This window comes from Sciurus vulgaris (genome assembly GCF_902686455.1).
Source record: "Sciurus vulgaris genome assembly, chromosome: 2".
NCBI lineage: Eukaryota > Metazoa > Chordata > Mammalia > Rodentia > Sciuridae > Sciurus > Sciurus vulgaris.
In genome coordinates, this window is record NC_136462.1 from 147,747,924 (window position 1) to 147,771,619 (window position 23,696).

Genomic DNA, 23,696 nt, shown 5'->3' on the forward strand with positions numbered 1-23,696 from the left:
GTCAGAAACAAACCCTCCATTGCTTGTTATCTGGGAAGCTTTGGAACTTGGAAGGAGGAAGAATGGAAGCCTTGTGTCTTGGTTTCTTGATGAATTTTATTTTTTACTTCTTTAGTAAGGGTGACTAGTCACACTCCATAGGCTCACTGTAAGTCACCTGTAGTTTCATTGTATAGTGTACTAAATCTAGGAACCTTTTTTTATTAGTATCTCCAGGTGTGTCGGAGCTCTGGAGGAATTCCAAAAAATATGGAAAAGCTGGTAAGTTGAAAATGACTTTCCTATGAATAGGGGAAGCATTTTATTGCTTTGGTTACATTGGTTTCCTTCTGTGCTGCAGGTGAAGCTGTCTGGTTCTCATCTGACTCCCTTGTGTTATTCTTTCATTTCTTATGTACAGGTAAGTGACTCAGAGGCAGTACCAAAATAGGTTTTAAAGAAAAGGCTCCTTATGTTCCCAGGGGGCTGCTTGGTCATCTGAGCTGTTTCTTTTCTACTTACCACAAGGCAGGAGTGCTCATGTGAGACCAATCCAAGAATTGGGGGCTTTGCAGCAAGAAGATATTTATTCAAACCAAGGAAATAAGTTTAGAGAAAGAAAGCATTTCATATGCTAGCATTTGGAGGAGGGAAGAAACAAGCATGCTTTGGCTCAGTTACTTGGTTCATTTCTGTGTGACTGTCCATGCTGTTAGGTATCTTTTTGAAATGTGAGCAAAGTAGCTGCACGCAGGCTGAGATTTGGTAGTGTTTGTGAGAGCACGTGTCATGTGGGAAGGGACTTTTTCTTTGATTTGTCCAGACCCCTTTTCTTCCCCCTCCGAATTAATAAAGTAATAGGCTCCTTCAGGGTTTGGAAGAAGCGGATCATCTGAGCCTAGGTACCAGCAGATTCTTGTAGTACTTGAATTTCTTTAACTCTTGCGTTAAACCAGAGTTATTAACCTTACCACTATCAACATGTTGGACCAGATAATGCTTTGTTGTGGAGCCCGTTCTGTGCATTTGAGGATGATTAGCAGTATCTCTGACTCTACCTGTCAGATGCCAGTAGCAGATTCCCCCTAGTGGTGATAACTAAAAATGTGTCCAGAAATTGCCCAGTGTCCTTAAGGTGCAAAATTGCCTCTTTGGGAACCACTGATTTACGCAAAAGTAATGGGATGCTTCCTAAGGCCACTTAGTTTCTGCAGTATAAATATATTGTAGGGCTGTTACTGATCTTTAAAGAATCAAAATGGATTTACCAAGTTTCAATCTCAAGATTCTAGAACCCTTTATTAAAGCACTGGATTTTGACTTTGGGTCGGGGGCGATGGCACTGGACATTTAAGGCCTTATGCATGCTAGGCAAGTGCTTTACCACTGAGCCACATCCCCAACCCCAGATTGCACACTTGATAGTGATGTTTCACTTGATTACTGCCCCCACATCACAGGCACAACACCCTTATATGGATACCTTGCCTCATTATGTATATTATTTTACCTTCTCCTTCTCCTTGAGAATCAGTGACCAAGTGGTCTGTCATGTCAGTTTATCTGAAGGAGTTCCCAGAAACATGCTGTTATTGAGACTCTCTAACTTTGCCTTTGTACCAGTTTTTTGATCTGTATCAGGAATGCAACATCTGTTTTGCCATACAGTCTATATATAGCCTCTCATCAAGCCATACAGCTAGTCTTTATCTCACTCATATTCTTGTAGGCATACTTTCTCAAACTTCATGCCTATAAATTTTTATGTGGGTGCCATTCTGTCAAACAAATCTGTTGTCTCAAGAGGATGTATCCCTCTGTTCTTAAATTGGGGTTTTGAGTTCTCCCATTGCCAGGTCTTAACGACACCTATAAAGCCACATTTCTGGACGTACCCTGTAGAGACTGAGGTAGTCATAAAATTTTTTTTTAAAAAAAGGATTCTGTGAGAAATATTCCTACCATATTCGTCTTAATGAATTCATATGTGCATCAGCATATTAAAGGTGCTGAGAGGTCCAAGGGTATGTTCAGTAGTAGTTTCCAAACCTACTCAAGAACATTTTTTTTAATAAACATTACCATTTAGAAGAATAGTGTTCCAAATGACATCCAGGGAGACACTGCTATTAGGCCACATTTACCACCCCTTATAATTTAAAAGTCACTTTATCTGTTCATTTTATTACAATAGATTACATTTGCCTTGTGCCTTTCATGTTAAGCTCTCTTCATATGTCACCTCATTCATCCTACTATACTTTGTGATCAGTAGTTATCCCTAAATTAAAGAGCTTATTTGAAATACTCAAGAACAGACAGCTAGTAAGAGGCAGAGCTGAAAATTGATCCCAGCTAGTTTGACTGCAGTACATGTTTGACATCTGGTGATGACCTCTAAGTGGGAATAGTACTTGCCCTTGGAATAGTCTCCTTAACTTCCTTTCCTTTATAAAGAAAGACACTCTTTTAGAATCAGCTGCCCACCAGGAAATGCCTATTCCTGCTACCACCTTAATACACTTCCCATTTTAACCATCCTTTTGTACCTTCACCAGTTCCTTGGCTGGCCTACTACAGTAATGGTTGTCCTGCCTTCAGTTTCCATGTGCCAGCTCCAAGAGCAGAACAGTGGAAGAGCCATCTTAAGATTATAAAGCATCACAAAATTTTCTGCGTCTTCCAGCATTTGTTACACAGATAATCCTGTTCACCCCAACTCATTCCCCACAGTCTGTTGAAATTACCTTTTAGGAAAATTACCACTAATCTTTAGTTCTACAGAAAAATCTTTAGGAATGAGAGAATGTGTTTCTATTTCTTTAGAATAAGAAGGGTAACAACCTGAAATATACAGGAGAGAAGAAAAAGGAGAAAACTGCTGTTGCCACTGCCATGGTAAGCTGCTGACATGGCTTTAAATTGTTTTTAGGAAAAGTTGGTAAGTGCAAAAGGTGCTCCCTAAGAGATCAATAAGAATTGGTGAGGGTGCAGGAAATTGAGTATCCAGTACCTTGCCAGCCAAGGCAAAAATGAGTACAAGTTCTCAAGGGAACAGAACTACTTAATTTTTGTGAACCACACACTCTGGTGTAACAGTTCCACTTTTAAGATAGAGAAATTGTAAAGACTTAGGTACAGGATGGTTCTCACCACATTTTTTGTAAGAGGGCAGTATTGAACTATAACTAAGACATCCATTAATGGGGACTAGCTAAATAGGCTGTAGTACATTTATACTGGAGAATACTATGTAGACATAAATACAAATCTGAATGTTCAGCTATAAAAATTATCTTTTAAGTTAGAAAAAAATTTGTATAGTGTCTGTATTTGTGGTTTGAAACATATGTATGAACACATGTATATACCTTAAGATTAACATTTGAAAACATGCTATAATTCAGATTGAGGGAACAGTGAAAAATTCATTTCCCAGCAGTGAAAATTCATTTGCAGGAAGAAGGAACTGGAGCTGGTGCTAGCATATACTCATTGTTTCAGGAATATGAAGTAGAACGTTTGTACAAATGGTCCTGCCAATCTTTAGGTAATAAATATCTAGGAATTATAATTGGAAAGATTCAGTGCAATCTCTTGGCATTTAAGTCTTCTGAGACTAAACTGCTACAGATATTCTATCGGTATTCTAAAATACTGTTCTATAAGTAAAATAGCATTTTATCGGATGATAGACTAGTTTTCCTTCAAAGCCATGTGCAGTTCTGCAAATGGCAGTTACAGAGGAAAATTTCAAAAACCATCAAACCTGAAATCTGTCTTGTGTTCTTTGCCCTTAGGCCAGAGTTCTTCGGGAAACCAAGCCAATCCCTAATCTCATCTTTGCCATTGAACAGTATGAAAAATTCCTGATTCATCTTTCTAAAAAGTCTAAGGTAAATGTACTATTGTTTGTTACCATTTACATTTATTCTGTTGAGGGGATCTGGCAAACAATCTGCATAACTGCAGTGGAGGAAAAATTTGTACTAGGATTCATTCCTGTTCTTTGCTCCGATGGCCCAAATGGAGACATTGTATAGGAAACTGATGAGACAGCAAGTCAAAGGGTATGTGCTTATTGTTTTTCACTGCATAATCATCAGATTTTATGCCAGTTTTCTTTTTGGTAAAATAGTGGGGTGTGAGCATTACTTGAAACTTTTTTTGGTGGTACTGGGGGTTGAACCCACCAGGAATACTCTACAACTGAGCTACAATCCCAACCCCTTTTTTGATACTTAAAAATAATTTATAGCTAAACTGCCTTTGGTGTAAGTTTAGGAAGAACAGAATACTTGTGAATATACATTAATGTGGTGAAGTTACACAGTGAAATACTGTACTTTAGGAACTGAAGGGGTTGTCTGTCAGGTATACTAAATAGGTCCTGCCGAGATAGCTTAAACCATGAATAAGAAAATAGCCTTGTGCTTATAATCCTGTCACAGGTGAACCTTATGCAGCACATGAAGCTCAGCACCTCAAGAGACTTCAAGATCAAAGGAAACATCCTGGACATGGTTCTTGGAGAGGATGTGGAGGATGAAAGTGAAGAGGTCAGTAGCCACCCCTGCCTGGAGCACAGCAAGCCCCACCAACCCTTCCTGACTGGCAGTAGCCTGTCTGGGGACAGCCACATATTAGTGGGAGAGCAGCAAGCAGAAGACTAAGTGAGAAAAGGCTAAGTGGTCAGGCAAAGATGAAAGCTCAGGAATCCCAAGAGAGGGGCTAGAAGCAACAAAATCCTGTTAAGGTGACCAGGTTGCCTAACTTTTTTCTTTCAATATTGAGGATTAAACCCAGGGGAGTTTTCCCAATGAGCTACATTTCAGCCATTGTTTTTTTTTTTTTGTTTTGTTTTGTTTTGTTTTTGAGACAGGGTCTTGCTGAACTGCCCAGGCTGGCCTGAAACTTGTGATCCTCCTACCTCAGTCACTGGGATGGATTATAGGAGTGTACCAAACATCTAGTTCACACTTGAATAACCTTTTTGGTAGACATTTCCAGGAAGGGGATGGTGATAACAGTCTCTCATAGGTCCTCTCCCTGCTCCTTTTGAACCAATGGACCACAATCAGCTAATAGCAGTCTGGCTTAGAAACCAGTTTTCTTCCTCTTACACATGCCTTCAGAGTAGGGCCACTATTTAGATTGGGTGATGCTTCCTTCTATTCACACCTGCTTGTTCCTCTCTTCAGTTTTACTGGTTAATAGTACCACCGCCCCATCCCTGCTGCATCTTTGAAGCAGGGCCCAATGTATCTTTACCAAAAACTTTCATCATCTTAAGTTTAAGGTAGAAGTAGCAAATCAGGGACCCACTCGCATTTCATCGGGATTTCTGGCTTCTCAAAAATTTTGAACCTGTATTTCAGAGTACCACACTGGAGGTCCTAAGGTCCTTGGTCCCACCCATATTCCCTTTAACCTTCTTGGCATTTTAACTCAGGAAGGTTGCATAGCATTTTTATGCCTGAGGCTCTCTAACATCTTATCCCATGGCTCTCAATGTTACAGATGTCCTAAGGGAAGGACTTAGCACTGCATTAGTCTACTCTGGAATGCCCCCCTCCCTTTTTTCCCATGGGTGGAAAGAGGGTGTTGCAGGTGGGGGGGTGGGGGGGGCGGTGCCAGACATGACTGATATTGTCTTTGATGCAAGAAGATAAAGGGTTTTTGTTTCTTTTATTTCCACTGCCTTAGAGCAGGTTTCTTATGATAGAGCATTCTCTCCCCCCTTCTAGGGCACTCCATTAGAGCACGGGGGACAGAACGAAGAACCAGCCAAGAAAAGAAAAAAATGAAATGCCTGAGTTAATGTGAACTTGGGGGCTTCTGCTTTCTTTTTGCCCAACATATAACAATGCCCCTTGTCCTACAGCCCACACCCATGTTGGCATCAACTGCACCTTCAGTTAGAAGGAGTCTTCTTGGCAGGTCCTGCTACTGAAAAATGGCTGGCTTTAGGCAAGCCCTTTTTGCTAAAAGCACAGCTGAAAGCCTGAGTTTGGGAGCCCGCACTGCCCCATGAAGCTCCACAGGAGCAAATACAGTGCCTCCAGGCAGAGCTACGGTCCAGGCTGGCTTCGTTTTTCCAAGGAGCCTTTGGTGAGTTCAATTATCTGGTAAATATCCAGCGCTTCACCTGAAAGACAGTGCAAACTGGTTAGGATGCCTCCTTAAGAATTGTCACTGAGAGCTCAGAAATAAGAAAAGGACCTATCTTAAGGTCAAATAGAAAGTAAGCTTTCTGATTTACTTGGTGTTTGTTGCACAGGGTTTTTTTCACCTAAAAAGGCACTTTGGACTTTATACAATAAATCTACTTTAAAACTTTATGGTCTGGTTGAAGGAGGGGACAGGTATAAAATAGAAGCTCTGGTGTCTTCCTTAATTTACTGTGAATTGCTTTCTAGAAACAGCTCTGATTTGAACATCACATTCACTTTGGATCTAGGGCACCTTATAAACTGAAATAGCCTCGAATATTGCATGAGTAGATTTCTTCTCTGGAGCCTCGAGCTGCCTGTTGATGAACCAAGATCACTTTCTACTTCCTGGACCACCTTACACTGTTGTATGTATATGAGGAACAAATGTGTTGAGCTCACCCTGGGGAATCCCGTATCTCCTTTCCATCCCAGTTGGGTTGGAAGGGGTTTTACAATCCATGGTCACTTCTTTCCTGAGGCACTGGTCAATATCAACTGCACTGAAAAAGGCGACTGACTGGGGCAAATCATTCAGACCCAGCTTGTAGGCAAACATGCACCTGAAAGAAACCCAATCTCCCCTCACAGTCACGCCCCTGCTTTGAAACCAGGAGAAACCACCACATACCCCTTCAAGTAGGGCCTTCCCTGCACCAATTCCCCAGTCCCAACCAAGCCAAGCCAGGGAGCTGGAGGGCAGCACTGCTCCAAACAGCCTACGCCTCCTGCTGAGAGACTGAGATGCAATTATGGACAACACACATTTTCCAGTTTGTTACACTTTATTGATATAAAATTTTCAATTATTGGGCCAGAGTTTGAGCAGTAAATGAGGACTCTGTTAGGAAAAACCCATAGGGGATAATTAAGAGGGCAGTGGTGACAATGTTATCATTGTGAACATTTGTTATTTACCCAGTAATCAGGACAGATCATGGTTCCCAAACTGGTTCTGGGTGGCAGATCAACATGGAATGGTAATACCATTTTAGTCACCTGCATGAACTAGGAATTTTACTACAAGAAAATATAATTCAGTATAAAGTTTTTTCTTCACTCAGTTTGAGTTTCCCCATTAGCAGTGTTTTGTTAGTAGTCAGAAAAACAAACTTGTGGCACTTAAGAAAAACATTTATGGGCAAAAGTTTTGTTCAGTAATGAGGACTGAACCCAGGTGTGTTCTACCACTGAGCTACACTCCCCAGTCCTTGCTATTTTTGAGACAGGGCCTCACTAAAGTTGCCCTGGCTGGCCTCAAACTTTGGTGATCCTCCAGCCTCAGCCTCTTGAGTTGCTAGGATTATAGGTGTGCACCACCACCCCCAACTTCTGGGTGAAAGAAAAACATTTCACTTCTCTAGAAATTGAGCAAAGTCTTGTGTCATTTGATTTTCAAAACAGAAAAGTATATTCCTAGGGAAACAGTTTGAGAACTATTTGGAACAATTCCCCTGACCTCAACACCAGCTTAGTGATCTAGCCTTGGTATATGACATTTTGGTTTTTTTTTTTCCTTCTCATGTGAGAGACTGGGGATTCGAACCGCGGTCCTTGCGCATGCTAGGCGAGCTATTTCTTCAGCTCCGATATATGACATTTTGAAATCCAACAAATCTTTTTAAAAAGTTGAGGCCAATATTTTTAGGACTTTCATACATTTTTAAATTAGAGTTAAAAGCTAAGACATTCATTTCTGGTCTGATGAAACTAAGAACTGCTAATTTGGACCCAAGGGGCTCTCACCCAAAGCCCCACACAGCAAGGAGCACATGGCTGGGCCAGAGGCCACGGGCCCCCACATACCTGGTCAGGAGGTTTGTGATCTGCAGGGCCAGGGCAGCACGGTAGCGGTCCTCTTCCCGTACCAGGTAGCGAACCTCATCATGGATACTGATGCAAAAGCGTCCATCAATGGCAAACTCTTCAAACAGCCACTTCATGGCCACGAGCATGAGGTGTAAATAATCCACAGCAGAGCTTTGCACCACCCAGTTGACACGGCTGGTCATAAACTAGGGAGGACAGGTGGGCACAGATGAGAGGAGCTCTACCGTATACCATTAGCTCTGGGGTGGGGACCCAAGAGCACCAGCAGAAGCTCTACTCGCCCTATTTGCCAGATTGGTGCAGCCCACAGGGAGCCCTGTGTCCCCTCCATACTTCAAAGGTTGGCAAGATACCTCCCCCTGGACAGCCGAGGGCTCCAGGGCTCGGCTGATGCGGCAGCCCAGCACTGGGGTACACGGTGTATCTGATGTGGCTATGCTCTCCAGCTTGTTGAACATTTCTGACTCTGTGCCGCCCATCCATGCTCGCTCAGCAACCACTTCCCACTTCTTCCAACATGACCTGGGTGAAGGAAAGGCAGAAATAGGATAGGCTTTGTCTTTCAGCACCTCAGAGCTAAAAGTCAAAGCACTCAGCTCTTGTGGAGCTAACTCACACACATCCCTCCATCCCAAACAGTTCTCACTTCCTTGAAGCTGCTCTCTGGATCTTGCGCAGGTCCTGTAGGGAAATCCAGCCATCCTCCGTCCTCTCCACAGGGAGGTTCAACTGTCTCACCAGCCACTCACCCTCCTCAGAAAGCCGATACCTGGAGGTAGTGTCACAATCATGATTCCTGTAGGAGTACCTCTGTGCCATACCCACTTCACACTCAGTTGCCAAAATAGCGCTGGGGTCATACCTCTCCTACAGGGTTTTAACTTCAGGGAAGGAAACGAGTTCAGAGATGGCTAAGTGACTTGCATGCATAAAGGAAGAGGTGCTACCCAGACAGGAATTGGGGCATTTGTGGCCCCAAAGCCTGGGCTATGCCATGGTGGCCCAATAAAGGACAGGCTTCAATGCAAGAACTATCACTGTTCTTATTGTCCTAACACCTGAGATGCTGACTGTCAATGATGGGCAGTGACAGTGCGTGTGTATGGGAGCAGCAAGGGCCAGCACTCCAGACTTGGGGGCTGGGGTAAAAACAGGTTACTCCTTCAAAAGGAGAAGGCATCTGCAGAAGCAGAGAACAGTGAGGCTCCCTAACCCCCAGACTTCAGTTCAACCTATACACCACCAGGCTTGTCCCCTGAATGCTCCAGAGCCATGTCAGCTACGTTAGTGGAGCACCAGAGCTTCCCCACCATCTGAGCTTGTGGTTCCAACTCCTCTGTGATGTCTTCAAAATCTCTACAGCCAAGCCAAACCCCCTTTCTCATCTCTGCCCTTTGTGTTTCTCCAGGCCCACACTGAGGTATGAGCCTAAGCCAGCTCTTGCAACTATGAGGCACAACCATTTATCCTAGGATGACATTAGGCTTCCCTTCCCTGCACTGATGAGTCACCACTACACCATCTGCCACTTCCTCAACTTTTGGTCTTTCATGAACAGGCGAGTTTCCACAATGAGTGAGCTGATTAAATGTGGATGCATATGCATTATATTGAACAAAGCTGTAAATTTTCCTCTATCTCTCCTCCCTCAAGAAACCCTCCAAAGAGCCTACGAGGGCTCTAAGCGCAGTATAAGTATTTAGAACCAGCAAAAGAAAGAAGCTTGACCAGACTTCCAGTTTATTAGTCAAACTCTTATGTCAGAACCAGTCTACCACTCTCTGCAGTTATCCACAGTGCTGTCCTGGCAATACCTGTCTCACACTGACTCTTATTCCTCAGGCACTTGAGTTTAAGACCTCTGTGCTGTTTATGCTGTGTAACCAGAGCTGTAGAGGTGCTACCACTCAGTGACAACATACCTAAGTACAGCTTTACCTCACTAAGAAAAAACTAACACAAGCAAACATCACAATACCAATGACAACCACACAAAGCTTTGGAGGGAAACACAAAGATGGCAGCAGTAAAGCAGGCCTCAGATACTGGGCATTAAAGTGAGTAGAAGGACCCTCACCGTCGAAGGCCCTTGGTGACAGCATACATCTGGTGGGCTTTCTCAGCTGCCTCCTGCCTCGTAAGCCGGTGGTTGAACTGCATCAGTAGGCGTTCAGCAAAGGGCTGTCCAGCCCCGTAGATGCGGCCATAGTTGAAGACTTTAGCATGCTCACGGCTGATGCCCACTGTGACAGCTGTCTTACTGTGTAGGTCAGTGCCCCTACTCTTCCTGCCCTGCAGTGTCATCCACCCAAAAGCCGTGCAGCCTAAAGGATAAAGCAGGAGTGAAAAAGGAAGCTCAGAAACAGCTGCCCAGCTGAGGGCTTGCCCCTGCTGAAGTCCCACTCACCATGCATGCCAGCGAAGTGGGCATCTCCAAGAACAGCTGCAATCCATAGCTCCTGTGAATCCACATCAGCACCCACAAGGACATAGCCAGGTGGGGCCTGCACCATGGCTTTCAACTCACTGCCTACCCGGTCACACTGCAGAAAGAGTGAGGTCAGGCCCACCTAGATAACTCAAGTGATACTCTATTCCTGTTCCTGGAGCCAGTTAACTGGGAATATGCTGAGGCCTTTCCAGAGGGAATAGTTTTAGAGAATGTGACAGCAGTGCTCTAAATTCCAGTTTCAGGGAGGGCTACCCCTCAGCAATGGGGCAAATAAGGAACCCCTACTCCATGCCTGGCCTCTCATCTACACAGCCTCATCTAAACAATTGTGGCTATTATGCCTGGCATTGTCTCGCCACAAGCAGTCACCCAGAACGGGTTGCTGAGGAAATGGATGAGAGTTATGAAGCCAGATGTGAATTATAGCCTGCCTAGCTCAGATCAGATTCCTTTTCATGCTCCTTGCTAAACCCCAAAGGCCCTCTGAGCTCCTCGTTTCTAGAAGCCTAGAAGTGGAAGAACATGCCTAAAGATGCAGAGGACACATACCCGGGCATTGCTAGCAGTGAGCCATGTGGGCTCCACAGCCCTGCGGGTGATGGTGCCAGCAGTCACCACCTGGGGGAGGATAGCCCCATAGCAGCCTTCCTCATCATAGTCAGGGTGCCTGGGACGGGAGAGAGGAACAATGAGTATCAGCAGCTTGCTTTGGCCCTAGGTTATGTTCCATGTAGTTCTATTCTCACGCCCACCCAGCAGGGTACAATGAGTATCAGCAGCTTGCTTTGGCCCTAGGTTATGTTCCATGCAGTTCTATTCTCACGCCCACCCAGCAGGCCATACCTGGTCACAGCACGGGGCAGAGCTGACCTAGGAAGCCACACCACCATCTGGGAGCTGTGAAGACAGACAGGCTCAGGCATAGCCCTAGGGAGCTGAATCCACCATCCCACCATGGTCCACACTCAACTTCTGGGCTGCTGAATCCTCTTTGCCTGGCCTCAACCCTCTTTCTAACTTGACTCATGGCCTACCCTGAGTAGGACAAAAGCCTGCGGTCCTGCAAAACACCAACCAGAAGAATTAACCATCTAGGACCTGATTAGGTCTCCAAGGTAGCTTCTGCTCCTCTCCCAGGGTATCCATGAGGCACCCCTGCCACCACTGCCTCACCCTACACCTAGAATAAACTGCACCAACCCATCACAGTTCTGCTCACAAGAGTATGCTTGTAGCCACAACCTTGGAAGGGGCCTTCAAGATGAATTCATATGCCAGTCTCTAACAGCTAACCCTCCGGGGTCCTCAGTCACTGCTCCAGCAGTTAAACCAAGTAGTTCAGTTAGAACTGGGATGGGCCATCAAGGTCCATTCTCTTTACATAAACAGGGAAACAATCCAGAAAGGGTAAAAGACCTGTTCAAGGTCCGTGGTACCAGGACATGTGGCTGGGCCTCTGTGGCAGCCCAAGCTCTCACAGAACAGGAAGAGGAGGAAATGAGTCCTAGGACTTCAGATGGGTCTCTCTGCCCACAGTGACCCACCTGATACGCTTATGGGCATTTCTCCAGAAAGAAATCATTTTGTTGATTTCCAGGGCACGGGGACCACTGGCACCTCCTGGGCCAGCCTGCAGGGTGCCATCCTCCATTTTGGGCAGGAAGTCCTTGGCAAAGGGGCTGCCCACATTATAGCTATTACCATCCTAGAGAGGAAAAGAAGCAAGGGCTGGAGGATGTGGTAGACCCCAGATGGGCAGCCCCTGGGCTCCTCCCAACAGAACCTCAAGCCCTCCAGGGCAATTCTGATTGCATCTGTCCATCTTCATTTCTCCTCTCTCTCTCTCTCTCTCTCTCTCTCTCTCTCTCTCTCTCTCTCTCTCTCTCTCTCTCTCTCTCTCTCACACACACACACACACACATACACACACACAGAGGCAGATACTAACATACAAAAACAAGCAAACCTGGCTCCTTTCAACAATAGCAGTTAGTCAATAAAACCAATTATGTACCAGATGTGGTACCAGACACTTGATATGCCCTGTCATTTAACTCCATCAAAACCCCTCACCATCCAATCTTTAGAAGAAAAATGAAAGTTCAGAGAGATGATGACATTTGCCCCAAATCATACACTACCCCATGACTACCGTCACTCTCTCAAAAAGGACAGTCTATTGGTCTAAGTCACTCTGGAGGCCTACTACAGACCAAGAACAGGACACCATGGGACAAACATGAAGCAGGATACACACCTTGTGAGGCAGCTTGAAAAACCAGCATCCAGGGATATCCACATCATTATAAGGTCCATTGCCATGATGATAATTGGGCTGGCTGGTCTTGGGGTCACAAGTAGTAGTCTGTGGGAGCCACACACCTAGATCAGGCCCTGTTCCAGAACCTGCATTCAGCAAGGGCCTAAAACTGTGAGCAGGTAAGCTGGGAAGTGACAGGAAGGCCATGAGGTCTCAGGTTTCTTCCTTGACCTCCCAACATGTATGGGGTCACAGGGGTACCAGGGAGTCTCTCCAAAACTCCCCAAAACCTAGGGAACGCTGGTGGGGAAGACCTATGTGGGCAACAGAAAGCCCTTTCCACCCAATACCCACCCAGAAAACCCCTAAGTAGGAGCCTTGCTCACCAGAGCTTGGGGTTGACCTGGCACTGCAGCAAACAAGTTCTCCATCTTGGCCTCAGCCTCCATGTCTAAGCAGCTCAGTTCTTCTACCTGGATGGCCCAAAGACCAAGGCAGAAAGGCAGGGGGCTTAATGGGCCTGGATCCACCAGCCCCGCCCTTCAGGGCACTCAGAAAGCCCAGTGCCAGCCCCCCACCCAAAAGGCAGACTGTTCCCTGCAATGATTAGAGATGCCCCTCCCCACCCCCTGGGCTTAGGTGCAGAGCCTTCCCTCACCGTCTGCCACATGGTACTATTATCAGAAAGCAGGAACTCCTCAGCCAGGCCTGCCTCCTGGGGTTCCATCTGCCGCTTCCCCTGTTCAAGACAGTGCTTCCTGTATAGGGACTCGATGGCTCTAGGCAGAGAACAGCAGCAGCCTGATTACTGGATACTGGGGCCTCCCACAATCCCCTATGTTCAGTCTTAACACAGAAGTGGATAGCACTTCATGGTTTTTAGACTGAGAATGACAAATATGGTACTGGTGGCAGGCTGAGGTTCCAGGCCTAGTGACTCAAATCTATACCAGCGTTGCTTGAAGAGCTGAGAGCAGAGAAGTGGGAAGTCAAGACTCAAAGCCCCACCTCAGGTTGGTCCTGTTGCTCATTCATGGATGGGCTCAAAGGAGCAAGGCTCATCTTAGCCATTCTGATACAAAAACCCCAAGAGTAACTCAGGCTGTCCTGGCTAATTAATTCTGGGCCTCTTCAAGTGCCACGGCTTTCCAACAACCCTGCTTGTCAAAAGTTCAGGGTTTGTGACCTCAGAAAGGTTAACTAGGGCTGGGGATATAGCTCAGTTGGTAGAATGCCTGTCTTGCATGCACAAGGCCCTGGGTTCAATTCCCAGTACTGCAAAAAAAAAAAAAAAAAAAAAAAGTTAACTAACTTCCTAGGCCTCGTTGATTATAAAATGGGAACACCAGGCTAGGGATATAACTCAGTGGTAAAGCACAAAGCTCTGGGTTTAAGCCCCAAAAACATCACACAAAAATATAAATTAAATGGGGCCACCATCCTATCTCATGAGGTTACTTGGGACACAAATGAGGTAAGCACTGCAAAAGGTTCATTAACATAGTGCATTCCACATAATTAGCACTCAATTATATAAGAAAGAAAGAAAAAGCAAGCCCCCCTTTTCCCTGTACCTTCCAAGAGCCCTCCCACTGCATGTTCCTGTGAAGGCAGCTGCACTGCTGGGACCAGGAACAGAGTTTATCCTCCAACTCTGAAACCTCAATGCCCCCACCAGGGCTCTGGCACCAAAGGGGCATGAAGTCATAAGTCTAGAACTCAGACTCCTGGACCCCAGTTCTTCCCACTGGCCTGAGTAGGTTTTGGTTTCTCCAGCCCCTTCCTCCCTGGAGCCCAGGCATGAGCCTCACCTATAGGGGCAGGCCACCCCAGGTGACTCCAGAGTGGTGTCCACTGGCACCTTAGCCAGGTTGTCCCGCCGCCCAGGCACCAGGTAGCCCCAGCCATGACGTTCTGAATAGTGCAGAGGGAAGCCATCCCAGGTCAGTGCCATGAGTTTAGGTGTGACACGCATCTGTAGACTGAGGAGGCTAGGGCCTGGGGTCCATGCAGAGTCATCTAGTCGGGGGCAGAGCTTCCGGTACCACCTACTCCCCACCAGAAAAAAAGCAGTGTCAGAGTGGTCAGGGAAGATGTGGGGAGGAAAGTAAATCTGCAACCCCACTGCCCCGCTTCTCCATCCACCTTCCAAGGCCCTAGAACTTTCTGGTGACCCAGGCCTATAAGTCACTATCCCTTCCTTTCAGATGCTTTGGTCAGGAGCCCTATGGAATCTCTTAAAATAATTCAAATATATCCAAAAGAAAAGATCCTATGTCAATTTCACTGAAATAATTAGGACTCAGGATCAACAAGCATACCCTGACCCAGATCTGGGCTCCCTCCCAAGCCTATTGCATCCTGTAAGCAAAGGGAGCAGATCTGCTCTCCCACCTTGCTGCCCAGAAACACATCAGCAGATCCTTCTGAGCTCCATCTCTTGCACAAGTTCTTCACCAGGAAGAGGCTAACAAGGTGTCCAGAGCACTCTTTCAGGTTATGTAAGTACAAAGTCAGTGCCCTGCTATTCACTTGGCTGCCTTTTTTCATCTCTCCCACCATGAAAGGTCACCTCATCAAAGAAGCCTTCCCCAATTTCCCCAGTCAGAACTGCCACACCACTGCTTACTGTCTCACTACAGATCTCCATGTCAGTTGTGCTGGTTGGCCTGTGACTTGCTCCTCCTAGGGAGAAGGAGCTACTGGGAGGACTTGTGCTCTAGTAGTTGCTGCAGGCAGCACACAGTAGGTGCTTAGCACACTGTACTGTGTGAGTCTAGGAAGCTCCTGGCATCAGAGTAAACACATGCAAGCAGGACTGATAATGGAGTAATTAATGGCAGCAAATATGTATGCCACTTCCGTGCTGAAGCCCAGACAAGATGTCCTGAGGATGGCACAAGGGCAGCCTCTGGATATATTAGAGGAAACAGAGCTCACCCAGGGTGTCCAGGAAGGTGCTGAAGCCGCTTGGGCAATAGCACCTCTGTGGTGTCCTTCAGCCGCTGTAAGCAGGCATGGGCCATGACATCTCGTTGAACCTCCTCCTCCTCACTTGGGGGTCCCAGGTCTGTGCAGGGTAGGGGAGGACAGTCAGGACCACCTACCTACTTCTGTCATCTCCAGAAAGCTGGGGTAACATTTCCAATGGTACCCTGAATCCTAAGACCATCCTGGGGATCACCCTTCCCATCTCCCACTCATGCTCCCCACCTTCCTGATCCATGGGATCCCCAGCCTCCTTGTTGGGCAACTTGCTGGCTGCAGCTGACTCTTTCTTCACCTTCTTTGCCTTCTTCTGCTTGAATTCTTGCAGGTCCCACTCCAAGTCCCAGAGCCAGGGGTCTTCTTTGTACCTGCAGAGCCAGTCCATCAGAGCAGGGTTAAGGCTGAGCCAAAGGCCAGGCCTCTGGCCTGCCTGTTCCCTGCCTACTAGAGGCCTAGTTACCTATCTCCTGAGAGCAGCTGGCAGGCATCATTGGCCAAGTCCATTAGTGACTTCTTCATCTCCCGCTGAAGCTCCTCATAGGTGTTCTGCGCTTCTGTGAGGTAACGCTCCCAGTTCTGGTTGACAGGCAGGTAGGAAACACCCATCTCCAGCATGCCAGCCAGAGTCACAGGATGGGGACACCTTGAGGACAAATACCAGAGCTGTTGTAAATGACCACAGGAGGCAAGACTTCAGCCCAATCCCTCAGCCAGTTTGGCAAGTTCAACCCAACCAGCCCCATGGCACAGTTCTAAAGTCACATAGGAGCTTAAACCCTAACTCTACTACACCTAGCCCTGCATCAGTCACGTTATCTCTCTGAGCCTCAGTTCTTTCACCTGCGACACGGGAATATTCCATTCTCAGGGGTAATGGGGGAACGACAGATCAGAAAAGAAAAAATGGCTGCCACTTGAGTGGCGTTAGTTCTAATAACCCTCCCTATACCCATGATCACATATGCACCTCACAAATGGAGAGTGAAGTATGTCAGGGTACTGAAGGGTACTGAGGCTCAGAGAAACCAAGTAACTTGCTCAAGGTTAATAAGGAAGATATTGATAGTCAAGCTTTGAAGGAGGTCTGCTGACGCTTATAACTGAACACTTTCTAAGACTAAATGATTAATAAACATAAGGACAGATGTGAAACCCACAGCTTCTTTGGGTACAGAGAAGGTGCCTAATAAATAGGAACCACATACATGAGATATGAGTATAACCCCTTGGGCCTATGTAAAACATGAGAGTCCAGGGTCCACATGGACACCACTGGACAGAGGGGTTCCATTCTTTCAATCTGGAAAGGTCAAGTACCCAGCCTGAGAAAGAACCAGTGCAACTTGATGACAGTGGGCCTGGGGCCTGGGACCCACCAACCCCATGGATTCCACACAGGCTCCCCTCACCTTTCCAAGAAGAGTGGCAGTTGCTGCTGAAAAACCTCATAGGTAGCCCACACGTCCCGGGCACAGTACTGCATCAGATCCTGGCACAAGGTGACAGGAAGGCACTGGGTGGGCAGCCACCCACTACCACTGCCAGGTCTCAGGGTCAGGCCTGGCAGCTGCACCTCCCCAAGTTCAGCTGCAGATCTGCCACAACCCAACTCCCCTGAGCCCCTCACCAATACCATACCTGGAAGTTCACACGAATGTCCTGCATGCTGCCCTTGACAAACAGTTCTCGAGGCTCCTTCTCTAAGGGAGGTCCCCCCACATAGAGGTGGTGGACATCTGCCAGGTTGTTGATGCTGCTAATGTCCATCCAGTCCCAGGATGAGATCTGGAGGACCAGAGCAAGTGACATGGCAGATCAGCCTGGCCTCAGGTCAAATAAGTGGGCTGATTAGTGAGGGGGTCCCAAGCAGCCTGCCCACCCAAAACATGTTCTCACCACTGGGCCATTGGCTTTGCTCTGGGACTTCTGGCCTCGCTGTGTGGGGTGTCGGGCCTTGTGCTTGCCCTGTCTGGCTGCCACCCACAGACTGCGCTGGAAGCTGCTTAGCCCTGAGATGGCCATGTGCATGCTCATGGTATCCAGGAAGCGCATGCGGGAGCCCTGCGGGGGTGGGGATAGGCTGCAGTGCAGGGGCCAGCCAGCCACTGCTTCAGTGGTGTTGACCCCAGTCCCATTCTCAGTTCTTCAGTCTCCCCTTGCAGAACAGTCTCCATTGTGACACACAAAAACTTTATGCTTGTCCCCAACCTGTATGGGACCTGCCTCCCAACTCCTAGCCATCCTTGAAGCATCAGGCCTGGCCCAATCCCAACATGCAAGTATTTCCTGGCTTCCAGCAAATGCTCTGAGCAACTTGGATACAGACTGGTCAAAACAAGACCTTCAGAGCTACCAGTGTGACCCTAGTCCTAGCCCCTCACAAGCTTTGTGGCCCTGAGCACAGATGCTCAACAAGGCAATCAGAGCCTCAGCACCCTTAGCTCTTAAGATAACAGCACTCTCCTCTGCCCTGCCTTTCTCCTTCTCCTAGGGCTGCTGTGAAGGCACAATGAAACAACGATTTTCATAAAATTAAGAACTGTCATCACCACATGCCATACATAGTTCTGAATGTTTGACATGTATGCATGTTCAAATTCTCCTAAAAAATTCTGAGGTAGCTTCTTCTGTTAGTGCACTCTCATCTTTCTTTGTGTGTGTGTGTGTGTGTGTGTGTGTGTGTGTGTGTGTGTGTGTGCGCGCGCACCCCTAGCCCTTCTGATTTTGAGACAGGGTCTCACTAAGTTGCCCAGACTGGCCCAGAACTTGTAATCCTCCTGCCTCAGGCTCCCAAGTTGCTGGGAGTGCAGATGTGCACCACCGCACCTATTAGCTCTCTTTATACAAAAAAGGAAAACTAAGGCTTAGAGATATTAAGGTGCTCACACTGCTCATCAGTGGCTAAGGCAGAATGAGTCCAGGCTGTGGCTCAGAACTTCCAAAGGCCCATGCTAAGTTATGAAACCCCACAGAGATTAGGGCCATGATTACTCTGCGACACTCAGGTTCTGAACCAGACTTGTTCTGAGGACAGAATACCAGGGTACAGAGACCAAAGAGAGATGGTCAACAGAGTTCCTGCAGCTGCTGCAAAAGGGATGGAGATAGTGATCAGGAAAGCAATCCTTTCCCCAGCCACTGAGATCAGGGCTCCTAGCCATCCAGTATCAGAACCTTACCTGAATCAGGTACTGCTCCCTGATATGGGCTCTGTCAAAGCAAACATTGTGCCCCACCACTAACTGCTCCTGCCAATTCCGCTGAGTGGAGCTGCTGGCACTGGCAGGGACCTCCAGGGGAATGAGGTCAGCCGGCGACAGCTGGTTGGTCCAAGAGTAACGCTCTTCCACCAGCCGCCGGCTGCACCAGGAATACCTGAGGGAGGTGAGAGGTAGGCAGGTTTACCATGGAGACATTAAACTTCCACTCTACATCACCCACTGTATATCCACCACCACATGCCAGGTCCTGCTCTAGCAGCTGGGGATATATGTGAGACCCAGGGGTACACCTCACCCTCAGGTCAGGTGGGGCAGGGTGTGTGTGTGCACTGCAGGGAGGAAATACAAAGCTTCTTTACTGCTGAACTTTCACAGATGAAAATGAGCTAAGTGCTACAACACGGGGTGCCACATGCAGGTGCTGGGCCTGGGCCATTGAGGCACTTGCAAGGCCCAAGTTCAGAGACTGCATGCGGCTCTGAGGTGTTTTATAAATGTAACCAACCCCCTTTAAGTACAAAACAGCTAGTGTTCAAAGTGCGAGTAAAGGAGATAGCTGATTACAACAGAACCCAAAGTGAAGTTTTTTTTAATTGAAAGTGGCAAAAAAAAAAAAAAATAAAAAAGACAAATGCTACACACACGTATAGGATGAATCATCTGACGGCTGTAAAGATTCTGAAGGATAAAGAGCAAATCATGCACCTTACAGAAGCAACCACTCTCCATGAGAGACCAGGGAAAGTGCCAGAATGAGAAAATGTATGTACATGTGCTGGGGTGGGGGTGGAAGAGACAGGGGATGAGTGCTGCCTGTGGGAGCCTGACACTGACTCAGGAAGAGACTGCAGTCTGCTCAAGATTCAAAAGGCTACGTATGGGCAAAGGCCGCCAAGGAAAGGCCTGTTGGAAGCCACAGATGCTCCAAAGGGCAAAGACCAACTTGGCATCAGAGTGATGGGGTCCCATGTGTGGACGTACAACTGCATAACAATTGCTAAGGTGTGCCCTGGGGTTGGGCACCTTTGGTTTGCCTTTGGCAAACCTTTTTGGAAAGGAAGAAGGGTGATTTGCCTCAATAGTTTCAAACAACATAAAACTAGTTCAGTTCAAAAAGAGGTTTCCATTTTTAAATACAACAAAATTTAACTCAGCCTCCAAATTGTGGGAATACACCAAGAGACTCAAGCTACAACCCTCTCCCTTTAAAATTCACCATGTCAAAGTCCTTAAAAAGAAAAGGCTAAATACCAAGTATTTGAGGCTGTAGTGATGAAAGGAACTTTAGTTACTATTGGTGTCAAGACACAGGTCTGTAGCTGCATGGAACCATCTTATTTACGATTTAACCAACTTACGATTAAAAAAAAAAAAAAAAGGAAAGTTGAAATGCAATACCTTAGATAAATTTAAGATGAGCTAGAAACCATGTCATTAATACTATAGTCTTTGTGTGACTCTCAAATAAATGCCAAGGATCTGAGTGATGTCCCTGTAGCCTGATGACCAAATCCCTTACCAACAGCGTTTAGGAAGCTGCCCTGAGGAGGCTCAGGGCTGCCCAAGGCTTTCCTCTACCCCCTGGAAACCATGGGCTGGTTAGGTACCTAATGTCACAGCCAAGTGGCAGGGAGCACCAGGTTAAAAGTGGATTGCTATGGGGACACCATCTGGCACCTCCATACACCCATCACGGTCAGACTACTCGGAAGAAGGTCACAGCCTTTACTCAGGCCTCAGCAACGACTTCTGCCATTGGGCAAACTAAGCGATGCCCCCAGTACCACTGGCAAGAATGGAATGAGTATGAGGGCAGAATGGGAAGGACAGGAAGAGAAAGGAGAGGTAAGAAAGAGGAGAGGGAAAAGAAAAAAGGGCTTTAACTGGCCAAAAATGACCAACAGATCAAAAAAATAAATCTTTCTTGTCACTGGTTTCCTAATTTATTTTTCAGCCACCAAAGCCTACTTTATCTTTTCTAATGATGGCTGGTATTCCCCTTCACTTTGACCATCAAGTTACAAAATAAGCACTGTGACTCTTATTAAAACTGGAACTAAATCAATGTGAAATCATCTAGTTTTGCTCTTTTCAGCCATTAATGCCTACCTTATCTATTTAGCCATGCTTTCACCATTTTCAACTGCATATATAACATTTCGCAGCTTTCTTTACAAAGATGTAGCTTCCAATAGGAATAAAGAAACTGCCAACTTTTTTTGCTGGCCATGCCTGAAAGCATTAAGGTTGTAAATAGTATTTTAATCCTGGAATGAAGAATAAAAAAGGGGAGAAACAGTACGGCCATCATTGTTTGAAAAAGAAACTTGGGTAGCACCTAGAAAGTTATTTAAAAAGAAAAGAGAGAGATTGGATATACCTGTTTGGGATCAAAATGCCTGTTTGGGAGGCTGGGGGAAGGAAGCAATGTTTCTCAGGTGGGGTGGCCAAGGGCACGCCACCTACAGCGGGTACTTGGAAATGTTGGACAAGATTTGTTTGAGGTTTATGGGAGAGGCTGGTGATGCTGACTGTCTTACACTGCCTGGGACAGTCCCACAAAAGGGAAATTTCTCCTGCCCAAAATAACCAACAGCATGCCCAAATAGAAATACCTTTCAATGTCTTTTCAGTCTAACTTCTAATGAAGCTAGTAGGGGAAGGGGTACAGGCAACAAATCATGGTGATCTCAAGTGATTTCCCCTAGGTATCAAGTACAGAACTCCATGTGATTCTCTGCATGGCCCTATCACCACCTGATATTTGCCCAGGTATCTCCCACTTTTATCTTCCCACCAGAAAGTGAGCCCCATGAAGCAAGGGTTAAGCACACCAGCAGTCCTAGCACATTGTGGGGAGCTCAGTAACAATGTCCATGAACCATTAAGCTGGGCCCCCTATGCGGGCTAAAGTTCCCTGTCCCTGGCCCCTACTTACCAGGCCGAGGGGGATATGGCCACCGCCAATGTGGGGCAAGTTCCCTCTGCCAAGCAGACCTCCACGTCGAACACCAGGGCCCGCTCCTCGGGGATGGCCACGGGTACGGCCTCCCCCTCGGGGCCGTACCGGGTCCAGCCCTCCTCCCAAGCCCAGCTCGGGGGCTGGGGGGGCAGCTGGGCCTGCAACAGGGAGTTGGCCGCCTCCAGGTAAGGCAGGCTCTGCTTCTGGGCCAGGAGGCGGAAGTGCTGGTCCAGGCTGCCCCCGTAGAGCGGCGGCAGGCGCAACTCCACGTCTGGCAAGGGCGCGGACGGCTGCCCCCAAAGCCCGTGCTTCTGCAGGTGCTCTACGCTGCGGCGCACCGCGGCCTCGTCGGGCATCTCCCCTCCGTGCCCGAAGATTTGCTCGTGCAGCCCTCTCGAGAGCATCTGGATGTGCAATGGGTTGTGCCGCAGCTGCCCGCCCTCCGAGGATGGCACTTGCTGCTGCTGCGGCCGCAGCTGCCCGTCGCTGAGGACGGGGTCGAGGACGGAGGTGGAGGCCCAGCGGCTCGTTGCTGGAACCAGCCCTGGCCCGACGGTGGCGCCGGCCACCTTCTTCCAGAGCAGGCGGCTCATTGTTGGTGCAGGGAGCCCCCCGCTGGGAATCAGGACACCCGGCCTTCGCCTCCAGTTTGGCTGCTTTTACTGGATGAAAAACTTGGAGAGAGACACGTCCTGTCTCTGTTTTCCTGTCAGTGAAATGGGTCTGACCATGCCTGCCTTCCTCCCACAAATCCTAAAGGAGATAGATGATATAAAGTGTTACTTATTACGTATGCATTATACGTTGTATTAATAACCGTCGTTTCTTGGATATTTACTGAGTCCAAGGCACTATGCCAGGCATTTTAGGTACGTTTTCCGTTAAGTCTCAAACAACCTTGGGAAATGGCAATACCCTCTTGAGGAAACCGAGGTCCACAGAGCTTCATTGGTAAGCTTGGGGAAGCTGCAGCAGAGGTTAAGAGTGCAGATTCTGGAGCAGCACCACGCAGGCTCGAACCCTGGTTCCGGCTCTCATGAGCTGTGACCTTGGGAAAGCTCTTTAGGTCCCAATTTCCTACTCTGTAGAATGGGGTTAGGGTCTACCTGCCACAGAAAACTGCTCTTGGGGTGACAGAGGGCGCACACACCGCGCAGCCCTGCCCTCTGTAAGCAGTAGGCAGATGGTAGCTGCCATTGTCGCGAGCGCCGCGGCCCCGGGCCTTGAGCTGGGATGCTGGCGCCCGGGTTCGAACCCGCTGGGAGGCCGCTGTCCCCCGGCCCCACCCACGCCCGGCCCAGGGCACCCTGCAGGGGGCGTCGGGGCAACCCGGGCGGCGCGCGGTGCGCCCTGGGACTAGCCGCCGCCCTGCCCTGGCCCGCTCCCCTACCGGAGAGGAGGGCCGCACCACCCCTCGTCGACCTGCCTGACCCCGCCGAACCCGCCGGAAACCTCGGTCTGCCCGGTGCTTCTCGGTCGGTGTGCCTCAAACCAAGGCTGACGGCACGGGGATCCCCTCCGCGCGGCCTGCGCAGCTCCAGGTGGGGTGCGGCCTCCGCTGAACAGTCCGCCTCGCTGGCAGCCGCAACTTCCCGTCTGAGCCCAGCTAGGTCCCGCGGCCGCGGGAGAAGCAGGCGGGAGACTCCCAACGCGACCAATAGGAGGGCCGCCAATGGAGCGGTCCGCCCGTGGGGGGAGAAGGGCACTTCCGGGCGGGCCCTCCCTGCGGAACGCTGGGAACCGAGGTTCAACCCCCCCCCCAGGAAACAGGTGGGTTGGTCCCAGCTAACCA

At 48.1% G+C, this 23,696-nt stretch overlaps 2 protein-coding genes across 8 annotated transcripts in view; one reads left to right on the forward strand and one right to left on the reverse strand.

Annotated features, from left to right (window-relative positions):
• The window catches only part of FANCI (FA complementation group I), a 75,479-nt gene extending 69,557 nt beyond the window's left edge, over positions 1-5,922 (forward strand). For all 4 annotated transcript variants that reach the window (XM_079127505.1, XM_079127503.1, XM_079127506.1 and 1 more), the window contains exons 33-38: positions 208-261; positions 341-400; positions 2,806-2,877; positions 3,780-3,875; positions 4,431-4,538; positions 5,727-5,922. In XM_079127505.1, the coding sequence (XP_078983631.1) occupies positions 208-261; positions 341-400; positions 2,806-2,877; positions 3,780-3,875; positions 4,431-4,538; positions 5,727-5,786 (450 nt within the window). In that variant the 3' untranslated portion in view covers positions 5,787-5,922. The remainder of the gene's footprint in view (positions 1-207; positions 262-340; positions 401-2,805; positions 2,878-3,779; positions 3,876-4,430; positions 4,539-5,726) is intronic.
• On the reverse strand, positions 5,649-23,469 carry POLG (DNA polymerase gamma, catalytic subunit). Of its 4 annotated transcripts, XM_079127507.1 has the most exons (23): positions 23,331-23,469; positions 21,881-22,657; positions 18,901-19,096; positions 17,618-17,782; positions 17,360-17,506; positions 17,131-17,210; positions 16,182-16,364; positions 15,947-16,089; positions 15,674-15,803; positions 14,545-14,781; positions 13,392-13,512; positions 13,120-13,206; positions 12,731-12,838; positions 12,018-12,178; positions 11,317-11,370; positions 11,023-11,140; positions 10,429-10,564; positions 10,099-10,345; positions 8,668-8,790; positions 8,375-8,543; positions 7,998-8,206; positions 6,594-6,754; positions 5,649-6,127 (listed from the first exon to the last, which is right to left on the reverse strand). In XM_079127507.1, exons 2-23 carry the CDS (start codon positions 22,495-22,497, stop codon positions 6,051-6,053), a joined length of 3,669 nt encoding a protein of 1,222 aa, XP_078983633.1. In that variant the 5' UTR covers positions 22,498-22,657; positions 23,331-23,469; the 3' UTR covers positions 5,649-6,050. The 4 variants fall into 4 exon arrangements, with proteins under 4 accessions (XP_078983633.1, XP_078983635.1, XP_078983636.1 ...); XM_079127509.1 differs by lacking the exon at positions 17,618-17,782; XM_079127510.1 differs by lacking the exons at positions 17,618-17,782; positions 23,331-23,469 and adding an exon at positions 21,052-21,209 and having other exon boundaries at positions 21,881-22,019.
• Positions 23,470-23,696: the final 227 nt, after the last annotated feature.